This window comes from Ursus arctos, unplaced genomic scaffold (genome assembly GCF_023065955.2).
Source record: "Ursus arctos isolate Adak ecotype North America unplaced genomic scaffold, UrsArc2.0 scaffold_12, whole genome shotgun sequence".
Taxonomy (NCBI): Eukaryota; Metazoa; Chordata; class Mammalia; order Carnivora; family Ursidae; genus Ursus; species Ursus arctos.
In genome coordinates this window covers 5,460,530-5,474,893 of record NW_026622786.1, presented here as the reverse complement: position 1 = coordinate 5,474,893, position 14,364 = coordinate 5,460,530, and the positions used below count along the sequence as shown (strand labels likewise).

The 14,364-nt window shown below is 39.5% G+C and overlaps 1 protein-coding gene across 1 annotated transcript in view; it reads left to right on the top strand.

Annotated features, from left to right (window-relative positions):
* The window catches only part of LOC125282143 (myomegalin-like), a 124,700-nt gene that overhangs the window by 64,817 nt on the left and 45,519 nt on the right, over nucleotides 1-14,364 (top strand). The window contains 5 exon segments of the mRNA XM_057310762.1: nucleotides 2,165-2,256; nucleotides 5,650-5,766; nucleotides 6,137-6,274; nucleotides 7,092-7,204; nucleotides 8,375-8,502. Coding sequence (XP_057166745.1) covers nucleotides 2,165-2,256; nucleotides 5,650-5,766; nucleotides 6,137-6,274; nucleotides 7,092-7,204; nucleotides 8,375-8,502 — 588 coding nt within the window.

Sequence of the window (14,364 nt, the reverse complement as noted above, 5' to 3'; positions counted from 1 at the left end):
GGTCATGAGTTCAAGCCCCGTGTTGGGCTCCACGCTGGGCTTTACATGGAGCTACTTTAAAAAAAAAGAAAAAGGATGTAGAAAGTTTGTGTCTGTTTTATAGTATAAGGTGTTATGGAATTCCATAGGTAAGTCATGCGAGTAGTTATTTTTTCATAGGAAAACTTTGTCAAAGAGTAAAGAATACTGGATTTGTTTAATTTACTCCCTCTTTACCTTTTTTCAAAAATTACTTTTCCACAATTTTTTATTTTGCAAATTTCAAACTTCTAGGAAAGTGGCAAAAATTGTGCGGTGAATACCCATATAGGCTTTTATTAAGATTCACCACCTATTAACATTTTGCCACATTTACACCATTTCTTCACATGCACATGCACAGATGAAATGTTTTTTCTAAGCCATTTAAAAATTACTTAGATGTCATGACACTTCATTTCTAAATGCTTCATTATGTATTCCCTAAAAGCAATGGCATTCTCCTACATAACTACAGTGTAATTATCATGTTCAGGAAATTTAACCTTGGAATAGTCCTGGTACTTAATGTATAGTTTATATCCAGAGTTCCTGTGTCGCAGGAACATTCCAGATGGTTGGGTCTCCCCCTCCAGGACCATGCATCCATTTAGTTGTCATGTCGTGTTAGTCTCTTTTAGTCTAGAAAAGTTTTCTAGACTTTTTTGTCTTTTTTGACATTGGCATTTTTGAAAACTCTGGGCCAGCGAATGGCCCTCGATCTGGCTCTGATTGTTTCTTCATGGTTCGATTGAAGTTAAACATTTTTGGCAAGAATACTTACAAGGGTGAGGTCTTTCTCAGTGCACCACGTCAGGAGCACATGATAGCAGTTTGTATTTTCCTTAGTTAAGGTTGTATCTGCCAGACCTCTCCATTGTGAAGGCTCATTCCTCCCTTTGTGTGGGTGACCTGCCGCCCAACACCCTGAGACGTTGACCGTCTCCCTACAGCCACTCACCCAGGGGTTCTAGCATCCTTTCAGCCTTTCCCGAAGCAGCTGTGAGGTTGGTAGTTTAAAAAAGTGATTTCTATTTTTAAAATTTCTTCCTTGTTTATTAGCACGTGTTCTTTCACTAAGAGCTGCCCTTTCCCTATTCTCTCCCACTCCATTTTTTTATATCAGTGTGTTGTAATTACACATTGTAATGTATTCTTTTTTTTAAAAAATCATTTTTTTTTTGCATTTCTGTTTTTGTCATTATTCCATTTGATGCCCAAGTTACCCCCAATCTGGCCAATTGGAGCCCCTCCAAGCTGTTCCTCTGTCCTTTGAATATGTCGCCATCAGTTTTTCAGCACTCCCACACTTGCTGGCACAGTAAGATGTTCTGTGATTACCTTTCCCTTTCCCTGCCTCAGCCCTGGAACTGCCCGTTCCTTCAAGGAGCTCTGGTTCCCTGAAGTGGGTAATGACATTTAGGTAGGTACTAGTAATCTGGGCATGAGATGGGTTCATAGCCACACGTATGTCATTTGCTTCTAGGTTCTTTTAGGTGAACAGAGCTAAGGGGGGGGGGTAACGTGTGTGTGTACTTGATACTCATTTCTCTAATTCTAATTTAACACCACAAGTTCTTTCTTTCCCTTATTTTCTATTTGTATCTGCCTTTTTTTGACCTTGAGAAACCTGGTTACCTCTAACATGAATATATGAACCTATTCACACAATATACAAAAGTAGTTTAGAATTGCTACATGAATACCACTATCAACAGTAAGTCATTTATAAATAACGTTTAAGATTTTTTATTTTTTTTTTAATCCTTAGACTATTTCCCACTGAGGGTATAGAGTTAGAACAGTGAGTTCAAGAAATCATTTGGATTAATTTTTTTATTTCCTGGGTGCTTATATTATCTATTTATTATATAGGTTCATAAAGAGTTGTTTCCTCATTCTTTTTGACAGTTGTATGTAGTATTTCGTCGCATGGATATACCGTAGTTTATTCAGTCTTCTTTTTACAGGCATGTAGGTTGATTGTATATTTTGCTATTACAAATATTGCTGCAAAGAACAATCTGGCACATATTTTCGTTGTTGTTGTGAGATTGTGTATTCGGACTAAATTCCTCAGAAACCACGCACCGGAGGTCATATGATGTTATAGTGATGAAGACGCGTGCTATGTGTTCATTTTCAGGAGACTTGGAAACAGTTACAGGGCTGGAAAAAGAACTGAGTAATGCCAAAGAGGAACTTGAGCTCATGGCTAAAAAAGGAAGAGAAAGTCGGGTGAGTGTTCTAGTGAGCCTACTTTCAAAATTCCTATGATTTTCTTCCAACATAGTTTATCTTTAAAAGAGTACACTTGTCCACGTATAATATCTAGGTCCAAATGCAAAGTAATGCTTTTTTCTTTGTGGAGAAAATTACAAATTGCTTTATGTACACATTTTCTCAAAAGATGCTTTTATTTTTATAAATGGAGACCATTAAACTTTTTAAGTGCTGGAAAGACAAAGGCCACTTTCTCTGCTCATTGCTAACTGGAATAATTGTAAAGGACTTGTGAAAAAATGAGATACTGTATAATCGCTGCTTGGAATTACGATGTTAGATCCATGAAATTAGTTTTAGAAACATGGAACGGAAGAATTTGGGGAATGATCAAGAATGTTCATTGAATACTTGCTACGTGCAGTGTACTGTACTGGTTACTTAAATTAGCACTAAGGCTTACAGCTCTGCAAACTAAGTGGTATTGGCCCTATTTTATAGATGAAGAAGGTGAAATGCTGATTTTTTTTTTTTTTTAAACATGGAGGTAGGAAGGGGCGCCTGGGTGGCTCAGTCGGATAAGCGTCTGACTCTTAGGGTTTCAGCCCAGGTCATGATCTTCGGGGCGTGAGATTGAAGATTCTGTCTCTCCCTCTGCGCCCACCCCCACCTGCTTACACAAGCTCTCTCAAAAAACAAAATTTAACAAAACTGTGGAGGTGGGGAATTGTCATATAACTAAGACATACCAAAGCTAAGATTTAAATTTAGGTCTTTTGTGACTCAGAATACTTGCTAAGAAGTCATTACTTGGAGTAGATCATTTTTGCATTATGCTGTATTTCTAGCAATAGAGTTTTCATGAATTTTCTTAGAAGAGGCCTTTTGGCCTTACAGAATCCCTTCTCTTTTTCCCTCCCTTTACAGCAGATTTTATGTCCAGCTGTGATATGGAAGAAGTATTAGGGCCACAGAACAGAGTTACCAACTAAAACCGAAAGACTTTATGTTACCATGACATCTATTTTAGGGGGTCAGCGGTATATTAAGTTTACCCGGCTAGTCTACTTGGCTTCTCAGATTCGTTCCACCTCTTTGCCAGAGTTAGATCTAGAATGTAAGACCTGTATTCATATTTGTGATAAAATTATCTTATTGTACCTCTTAATTTCTCTTCCCATTACTGTATTTCTTCTTACAGCCAGACTGCTGTTATATAACTCAAGTTTTGAGGATATGAAATTGTGTGGCATTTTAAAAATACCAGTTTTAAAAATCCCCTGGCTCCCCTCCCTTGTTTTGGGTTCCACCCTAGCCATTATCTGATTACTCATGTCAGATATTTCCGTTTCCGTATGCTGTTCCTGTTTTTCTCATCTATACTTTATTCAGAGTAATGTTACTTTTGGGTTCTGTCCTGTTTGGGGGATCATAAAATTAGGACTATGAATGGTTATTTTGAGTGAGGTATATTTAGCTATATTGCTTACTTTTGTGTCCTTAATCAATTACCAGCCTCTCAGTTCAATACCGTATATATTCATTGTCGCATTCCCTCGGATGCTAGGTTTATACCAAAAGCCATGTCGATTTTCCTGAATTTTAAGCATTCCCTCTACTGTCTTGAAATCATAGCAGTAGTGGTAAGAATAGTTAACATTCACTGATTGGCTACCAGGCACTTTTAAATATATTTTCTCTATTCTCACATAGCCCTAAAAAGGAGGTTTTATTTCCGTTTTACAATTCAGGAAATGAAGTTCAGGTTAAATACAATGTAGAGAGATTATGCCAAGATTTAAAACCCAAAACTCATGTCTGCCTGGCTGTAGACCTTTATCTTGCTGCACTAATGTTTTCCTCATGTTTGAGTTTTTCTTCCATGGAGCCGATACCCGGCTATATAATGATAGAGGTCTCTGAAGAGGGCCTCATAAGTAGCACTCCATTTCCCGTAAGCAAGGTCTGAACAAACGGAGAAATAAAGTAGTGGCAGAGAGTTTGGTATTTCATTGGCTGCATTACTGATAAAGGCTTAGGTAGAGAACCTAATGCAAGAACCAAGGGGCCTGCTAGCCAATCCCCAGAATTAGGCAGACTTACCTACCTAGTCACAGACGACATTGGGCCTTGGCAGACCACTCCACATGGTGAGGAAGAGCCTGCTCTTAGAGAAGCAGTGCCAAAAACAGGCTTCCTGCAGGCAGGTGCCTCCTAGAAAGAAGGAAGATGGAGCCAAGTCAAGCATGCCTGGTTTATTCCTCCCCAACATACCATTAAGATAAGTCACTTTACCTGCCTGGGGCTGACTAAAGGGGTGGAGAAATGTCAGGAGTCACACTAACTGAGGTCCTTCAACATGGAAGGAAATGGAAGGAGAAGCATTTCTTCCTAACATGCCACAGGAGTCCAGAGCATCAAATAACTTTGTGGAGTTATAAGTCATCACCACATAGTGAACTATCAGCATTGATGGAATTCGAAGTAGTTTTTACTGCTTCTAACTTACATTTTATATCTTAAAGAAACAGGTGCTGCTTTCTTTAGGAAGCTTGACTATACCTTAAACTAGGTTTGTGACATCTCTCTTCTTTGTCACACCTATTTCCTTTAATTATCTCCAGATAGTTCCTTACGTGGGGGTCCTGGCTGGCTCAGTCGGTTAAGCATCTTCCTTCAGCTCAGGTCATGATCTCAGGGTCATGGGATAGAGTCCTACATTGGGCTCCCTTCTCAGCAGGGAGCCTGCTTCTCCCTCTGCCTGCTGCTCCCCCTGCTTGTGCTCTCTCTCCCCCCACCCTCTGACAAATAAATAAATAAAATCTAAAAAAAAAATAGTTCATTACAATGTGTATTTACAAATAACTTGCCATCATGATAAAGAATATATGGATGTGTTAGAATCTGCAGGAAAGGCATTATAACCTCGTGTTCTGAGTCTGCTTCCTTGAGTTCACATTCTGGATCTCCCCCTTCCTCACTCTGTGACTTTGAACAGTTTCCTTAATTTCTCTCTGCCTCAGTCACCTCTCTGTAAACTGGGGAATAAAAGAGTAGTGATTCTGTTGGGTTGGTGAGGATTCACTCGTCTGCTAATGGTGACCCATTTTGTAAGCAGCACAATAAACTCATTCATTAAGCAAATTTGAAATGTTTCATAGTGCTGACTAAAGTGGAGGACATCCTTAAGGCTACCGTTACAGCTTCCCATGCAACACCCTTTGGTACCACACCGTGTGGTTTATTGATGTGATCCACCAGAACACTGTAACTCAACTTCTGGTTGGCACTCGCATTCCTGGCTGATGGTGATACAATATGGAAGAGCCTTGGCCTAGGGGTTCAAATATGAATGTGACAGATACTGTGTCCTCTGCACACTGACTTCAGGACTTCTTCTCTCCACAGATGGAACTTTCTGCACTACAGTCCATGGTGGCCGTGCAAGAGGAAGAGCTGCAGGTGCAGGCTGCTGACATGGAGTCCCTGACCAGGAACATACAGATTAAGGAAGACCTCATAAAGGTCCTTCAAAGCTCTTTCAAGATCCTTGGAAACGATTACAGCTCAGAATACCTGCAGGGCATCTTCAGACAACATTTAGATACCCTGAGTCCCTTGGCCAGTACTTATTTCCTTGATGCACTGTCGGTTTGAGCCTCTTCATATCACCGTATCCTTTTTGACTTGTATTAGAGTTGCTGAGATTTCACAAAGAGTGTATTATTTCATATGGCTTATCAATATTCCACTTGAAAGTACAGCAGACTGTTTCAGGGACTTCTGCTCCTTTGCTCCTCTGCTAAATAGCAGTTTGCAGCCCCGAGATCAAGAGTCGCATGCTCCACTGACTGAGCCGCCCCACATTTTTATTGATTTTTTTCTTGACCTTTAGGACCTGCAGATGCAGCTGGTTGATCCTGAGGACATACCAGCTATGGAACGCCTGACCCAAAAAGTCTTACTTCTTCGGGAAAAAGTTGCTTCAGTAGAGTCACAGGGTCAAGAAACTTTAGGAAACCGAAGACAACAGGTAAGTCATTGGACTATAAACCTTATTTTTACTGTGAAACAAACACTGGAAAAGCTGTCGATCTCAGTGATCTCTGAAGGGGAGAGATCTCTGTGCTCTAAAGTTGGCTGCCTTGGTCAGCAGCAGCAAGAGATACCCCTAACATTTGTCATTCCTTTCTAGCTGCTCCTCCATAGCTGACCTCTCTTCAGTGCCAGATTTAAAAACGACCTATTGCCTGTACTCCCTGTTATCATCTCTCTCACTAACTACTCATTTCACTCCAGTCCTGGCTTTTAATTCGAGCAGTTCACTTAAACAGACCTCTCTGCTGGTTGCGTACGTCGTGGCTCATGTTGTTAACAGCACTTACTGTAGAGCTCTCTGCGACACAGGTCTGTGATTGATGGTGTCTCCTCCACCCACTAGATAGTAAGCTGATCCCTAGAACAGAGCCTGGCACATAGAATGTGCTCAATAAATATTGACTGAATGAATGAAGAATACCAATAAGTCCTACTGTATGTGTCCTTCTGGCACTTCCTCTCTTTCCCTTCCACTCCCTTCTCTTAGCTCTTTGCTGCGCTTCTGGCCTCTCTCTCCTCTTTCTTCTTCTTGCTTCCATGTTTGACTTCTGCCCTATAGAGTTTTAAAGATTAAAAAAAAGATAATGTGACATTGATTTGAAAACTGTATAATAGGAAGTTTAAGCAAGTAGTAAGATGGTGAGCTTTTTTGGTCATAGTACATGTGAGTACATTCCTTTGGCTGCTTTCTCAGGATCCCTGTGGCTTCATGTCTCACGTCCGTTTGCGTACTGCTTCTGTTCTTTCTTCAGTTGCTGCTGATGCTCGAAGGGCTGGTGGATGAACGGAGTCGGCTCAATGAGGCTTTGCAAGCAGAGAGACAGCTCTATAGCAGTCTGGTGAAGTTCCACGCCCATCCAGACAGGTAGGAGAGTGACGGCAGTGTTTACCCTTCCATTCTTCTCTAGGAGCAGATGCTTCTGATCTCAAAGCAGGGAGAAAAAGAGAGAGAGACAATTACTAGGATTACTCAGTTTGTCATTTGTGGTGTGTGGATCTCTCAGAGCCCAGTGTTTACATCTTAAGTCAGGAATAGTGCCTATCTCCTATAGCTACACAGTGATCAAATGAGAAGACTTGTCAGGAAATCGAAGACAGCAAGTAAGTCATTGGAATATAAACTAAAATAATGCCTTGCATATAGTAAACACTCAGTGTTTTCCTTTCGTTCCTCTGCTCCATGTCCTGGGTAAGGGCTGTTCCGTTCCAAGAGTGAGGATAGAAGGGTATTGATACTCGCCAAGTATCATTGAAGAAAATATATTCACCACGATGGCTAGTATCAACCCAGGATCACTGATAGCCATCATGGTGAATATATTTGCTGGTACCTCTTGACTTTTGGTCATGTATATTATGTCGTTCTGGTTCATTTTATATTCCCTTTATTTTTTTTTCTCATTCTGCCTTCTCCCCTTGTCCCTTTTTCTCTTTCCTAATTTTTATTCTTTTACTATTCATTTTCTTCTAGTTTGTTGTTCAGTTTAAGCATCATTTTTCTTTCTACTTCAAAGAAATGAAGGGAGAGGAAAGATACAAGAAGGACCAGTTGATTGTATTACTTTTTAAAGAATTTCTGGATCTTTAGTCTCTCTGACTGGATTCCTTTTCAGAGCTTTGTCCAGTCTGGTTACCAAATGAGAGAACACATCTTCAGTAGCCGTCGTACTTGGCTCAGTATTTCTTCGGTTTGCATTTAGCTCTTCCTGGATTTTGGTTTTTCAGAAATTAATACTTGTCAAAAAGTAAAATTTCTCTTATGTTGGCTATAAGGGTATGAGATAAGTCTTAGGAACTATAATTTTTATGTGACATTGGCTCACAATCTAGCATAAAATGACAAGCTTTAAAGAAAGGAGCAGGCCTTGCTGATCTGTCTGCAGTGAAGGATAACAGTGCCCAAACAAAGACCGTGCTCAATTACTGTGTCCTGGAGAGCATCCTTTAGAAAGTCTCATGGCTCTTCGGAAGTATACGTAGACTCATTACAGTTGATGGCTAATCCGTTTTCCTTCCATATGGGATGTTTACTCAGCTCTGAGAGAGACCGAACTCTGCAGGTGGAACTAGAAGGGGCCCAGGTGATACGCGGTCGGCTAGAAGAAGTTTTTGGAAGAAGCCTGGAGCGCTTAAGCAGGCTGGAGACCCTGGCCGCCATTGGAGGTGGGGAACTAGAAAGTGTGCGAGTTCGTCACAAGCATGCCTTCTGAGCACTGGCGGGTCATCCTGCAGCCCAGGATGGAAAACCTTGTTTGCGCTAACCCGAGAGCCTTGTCTGACTCTGGCAGAATTAAAATGGTGACTTGCTAATGGTAGAACTGTTGCCAAGTAGCATCAGCTACAAAGTGAAACTTACTTTAGTCTACCTGTATGGCGCTGTACATATCTATCTCGGAGTTGAATGGTGGAGGTTACAAAGTGTATGTGCACCTTTTAAAGCATTCCATTTCCGTTTTCCCACCATTTCACTCTTTTCCCTGGCCCCTCCCTGTTCCCCCATCTCTTCCCATGGGCCAATAAAGTTTATTACTCCCTTGCTCTCACCGTCCATTTCATATGTTCCATATCATGTCATAAACGCATGCACGTGTATTATTTTTGCCATCTGCCAACTCCTGCTCTTTGACTGAGAGAATTAAACTTTGATTTGACTTGATTTTTTAATCAAATAAAAGTTTCAGGGTGAAAGAGAGAGAGAGATTAAATGTCTATAAGAATGACTTTGCAAAAGTGGTATAATCCTTATCAGAAGGTAATCAAAGCCAAGTCTTGCCATTAGCAGACTCCAAGTATTGGAAGGGTCAAGTCAGAGAGAGGAGGCAAAGATAGTTGAAGTGTTCACAGTAAACCTTCTCCTCTGAAAGTGTTTCAGACGTGATAATTCAGTAATAGTGATAGTGAAATTAGATTAGGTGCAGATTAAATTCCATTAATATTTTTCCTTTAAACCAAGGGTTTTATGTAGTCAGAACACGATTTCAATAAAGACTCCTTTCAGTTTTGAAACATGGAATTTGGTGAACAGGGATTGAGGCTTTCCCACATGTCTTTCAGAGTCATGATTCTTTATGTAAAAAGATAATTTCAAATGTAATGTTTCCCTTTAAATTCAGCATTTCACCAAATTGCTTATTGCAGCCAGAGGAAAGTATTGCTTCTGGTTTTTCATTTGGTAGTGGCACGAGGTGGAGTCCTGTGTTTTTCATGTTTTAGTGCTTAAACATTACTCCATTAAAATAAGTAATAGGCTTTGAGGTGTTTGAATAGTTTAGGAAGAAATGTTGTAGATCTGGGTTGGTAGGTTTGGGCCGTTGTCTCGGTGCTTTCTTATGGCAGCATGACAGGCATAAGAAAGGGGTCCTGGAGATTGTATTTCTGCTAGCTAAATGTCAAGAGTATAAAAAGTAATCAGGATTACTTTGGAGCTTTGCGGTTCAACACCATGAGGTTTCAGATTTCTGTTGGTTATAAATTTCCTAGATTAGAAGCTGAGATTTCAAGTTTGAAACATGGACTTTGCTGAACAGGGATTGAGGCTTTCCAGCATCATAAAGGTGACTGAGTACTCTTTCTCAAGGAGGGGGCGCACAATGAGTTTTCTGTTTTCCCTCCATTATTCACATGACACTAATTTCTTTCACATTCATCTGTTGACATGGGTTGCCTTACATTCTCAATTCTGTCCAACTTTCTGTAACCTTACCCGTGCCTGTAACAACAGATAGAGCATCAGTCAGACCAAAGTGGATAGGGAAGAAAATATTCTGCTGGAGAAGCACCCTGGGATTTTCTGATGAAGTATTTTGTAAAAGATTGATAGCCATAAGCCTTCCTCTTAATGAAATGCTTTCCAGTTTTCATGCGCTTTGGGGTGGGGAGTCATTTAAGAGGGGCATAGGAAGTATAAGCAGAACCATCCACTTTCTTCGTCTTCCAATCTTGAGAGACCCTTTCCTACACAAAGCTTTTTGTAACTGGAAAAGGATAGAGGGAGTAATTGAACTTACAGAAATGTCAACCCGGCAAAGACTAGTCTGTCATATGATTACACGGCATTTAGGAAGTGTTTTCCCTTTATTTTGCTAACAGACCAAGGAAGCTTTATAAGTGTCCTGTTAAGATTCAACCATTGGTGATTCTTGGATTCTAATGCCTTATAGTGATTATACTAATTTCTAATTATAATCCTGCTTCTATCATCCTCCAACAGTAGGAATTTCCCATGGTGTCTTGAACTGTTACTAAGTGTTAGAAATTTTAAGGTAGCTGCCCGAATAATGAGGAACCCAACTTCCTATTGAAAAATGATCAAAATAGATTAGTGGGGAAAAGGAAGTGAATGCTGGTCCTGATTTGGATCCTAAAGAGACAGACTGACTTGTGCTACGGTTAATCACCTTTAATATTGGTCCTTGGGAAACATTTTAGATAATAAGTGATTTTTGTGGCAAAAGATAAACTTAAGAGATTGATCCTGACACTATAGATGTGACTGGAATCTGCTACTCATGTCCTGGAGTGAGGCTTGTGAACAGTGCTGCCTGGAGAGAGCTGGCCAGCCTAACAAGTTTGTGTGCTAATGTGGCATCTTATTAGAGAACTCGACTCTGATGAATTTTGTTCTATAACCCACAGACAGATGATGCTGTGATTACCCACATCACTCACAGAATTCCATCTACCATGATAGCATATGATTCCATTCTCTCCTCAGGAGCACAGACCCTTTCTCTTATGGGATTATTTGACCTTTTTCAGGCATTTTTCAGCCTTAATAATTTTAGAGAAAGCATCATGGGCTTGTAGAACCTTGTGCTTGAATTAAAAAAAAAAATCTTGAATGAATTAAACCCAGGCCATGATTAATTAGGAGCATAGAACTTAATTTGTGAAAAATTCATATCAGTAGATTTGTTTTTACTTACATTTCCTTTTTGGATAATAGCAAATATGCAAAGTAATGGTTGTGAGAGTCAGGGGAGATGAAGTCTATAGTTCTTGGAGCTGTAGACTTGAAAAGGACCTCCCAGAACATTTATTTTAATAAATGAAATGGAAGTCCTTTTGATAGATATTTCCGTTACCCTTTTCTGTTGCAGAAGTCTGACGATTATTAGTGCCTAGTAAAAGTCAACGTTTTTCTGGTGTTTTCTTCTTAGCTATTTAGCCAAGTTATCATTTTTTTTTAAAGGCACAACTGGGCTCTTTTAATATTGTCAGCCTTTTGCTCTGAGAGGTATGTGCTTATCCTGAATCTCACGGACCCCTCTCCCACACCCACTTCTCTTCATTCACTGCGGACAGCAGGGGTGTTGTTGGTACCTCTACTTCCTTATTCATATTTTTAAAAGATTTGTCAGTGTCATTATATACAGTAAGAGATATGTAAAGATTAAGAAAATTGTGACCTGTATAGGATATTAGATCCTAGCCACAAAAAGTTTCCTGGAGGGAAGCTACTTGCATAATTTATACCTAAGTGACCTCTGGCACAGATACACATAAAAGACCTTTCACTTTCATGCTTATTTGTGCTAATTTGGTATCTGGTCTTGGGAAGTTTGGTTCACAGATTCAAAACAGTTCAAGAAAATTGATGTTAGTTCTGTCTCTCTTCCAGTTTAATCTAGGGTTTTCTGATGAGGGAAAGGAGAAGCAGGTCAGACTATACCAAAAAATTGCTCCTTTCATTGAGGAATAAAAATTGACCTACCTACAGTCACTTCCTTTTAGACTGCTAATCTTAAAGGGACAATACTTCAGTTCCTTTGCTTTCCTTGAGCAACTAATATTAGCAAACTCTAGTTCCTGTTTCTTAGGATAAAGTTGTTGTTTTCTGGTTTCATGGTCTTTTTTTTTTTTTAAGATTTTATTTTTATTTATTTGAGAGAGAGAGAGAGCACAAGCCAGGGGAAGAGGGAGAGGGAAAAGCAGACTCCCCGCTGAGCAGGGAGCCTGACTTGACTTGATGGTTGATTCCAGGACCCTGGGATCATTACCTGACGTAAAGCAGACACCCAACCGACCGAGCCACCCAGGCACCCCTCATGGTCTTTTTATATGAAAAAGACATAGAATCTCCACATTTGATGTCCCTGAAAAACTCAAGTTGCCTCTTCAACGAGGGCCCCAGTAGTAATTCCAAGGGTATGCAGCCAATGCCTTGGGACAGTCGTCCTATGAAGCTAGGAAGAAATAGTAGTGACCCACGCCCTGACAGTCCACTTTCCATCTTGCCTTGTAGAGATGGTAGAGGTAGAATAAATGAAATTAGCTTTCTTTTTCAGATGCTAACATCCTGTGAGAACCAAGCATATAAAAGAAAAGCATCCTCTTTTCTTTAAGGTTAAAATTTAGAGAGCTTTTCTTCTCCCTTTGGTCCTGAAGAACCATCCGTACTGTAGAAAGAGTAGTTAGGAGTATGGAGCTTATATGAGGCAACCTGGTAATAAAAAATAGAAGGAATGAGTCATTGGGACAGCATGTCAGAGTGATTTCTGTACGTTAATAATTTTTGAGTCTTAGAACATTTTGGAATATGATTTAAGGCACCTTCTCACTAGACATTTAGAGTAATAACTTTGTTAAACAACTTTTTTATAATTAGAAGACAGGCATGTTGCTTTTAAGTAGTCTGAGTATTGACAAAAGGTAAGTCGTCAACTTCTTTCTATATAATCACATGAGCCAGGACGAGTTTCCCAAATAAAAAATCTGTGTTGTAATTTGCTTCCAGTAGAGGATGAGAAGTGGAAGGGAAACATAACATGTAAAGCTGACAATACCAATTTTACCAGATTTCAAAAAAGAATGATTAAACTTATGAAGTGATGTACTAATTTCTTTTGCATTACTTTCCCTTTATGTTGTTTAATGTCAAATTCCAGAAATAAAATTTTTTTACTTATCATACTGTTTTCCTTTTGCTAAGCCTGGAAGGATAAAGAAGGAAGTTCAGCAAGAAGATGTTCGATAGAGAATAATATGAAGAATAGGGGTGTTAAGTAGATGAACTAAGTCGGCTTCCTCGTTCCCTTTAAAAACTCATAATTGTCTAGCATATGCATGTAGCTTTGCCTTTCGTATATAACATGAGTATTGCTTCCTTTTGCAATTACCAAAATCATTGCTCTAAAATACCAACCTCTCAATCTGTAAACGTTAGAGGCATGTGTGTGTACAAGTATGTTCTATAATTCATGAATTTCTGTTTCCATGAAGTATTCAGTTTGACAATAAAAGCAGTTTTACTTCTATCACTTAAAATTTTGGTCCTAGGGCCGTCGAGAAAAAGTAAAGTGATTTCCTACCAATTTAAATGAAGAAGGAAATGACAAGTGATCCAATAACTTGGCATTAGATTATTTATAGGACTATATTCCCACCAAAATAAGCTGTATATTTTCCTCTGGAAATTCATTTCTTCCTGGCACTGTGCTGTGTTAAACTGTGTTAACATTTGTGCTAAAATGGAGAGTGTTCTTTTTAATACATAAGTGTTAGAATTTCAGCTACTTTGGTTGAGACACAGAAAATTGTTACGGATCCAATAAAAGTATCAAAGGCCAAACAGTAACCATTTGGTTTCATTCTTGAAAAGATTGATGAGAAGTAGAGAAAGCTCATGTCTTTTTTGTTTGTTTCCTTATAGGAGAACCAGTGTTATTGATCATTGTACTAAAAATCCAAGTGGAAGTGAAGGCTCCAGAATGAGTGAATGCTTTTGTAATTTATTTAACTAGAGGAGGGAAGAGGAAGAAACTGCATTATTCTTCCCTCAAAGAAGTGAGACTAAAGAAAGCATTGCACTTCTCCCAGAAATGTGAAATGAACTCCTTAGGCTTAAAAACTCTTTCTTGTTCTCCTTGCTGTGGGAGAGCAGTAGCAAGCAGGACGGAGATTTGAGGAGACACCTGTTACGGTCAGTGGTGCTACTCCCATAAAATGTTCCTGGAAAGGCCTGCTGCTTGTGTTCTTTGAGGGAAAAAAAAGAGGCCATGAGCAGGAAGAACTCCTTGACATTAC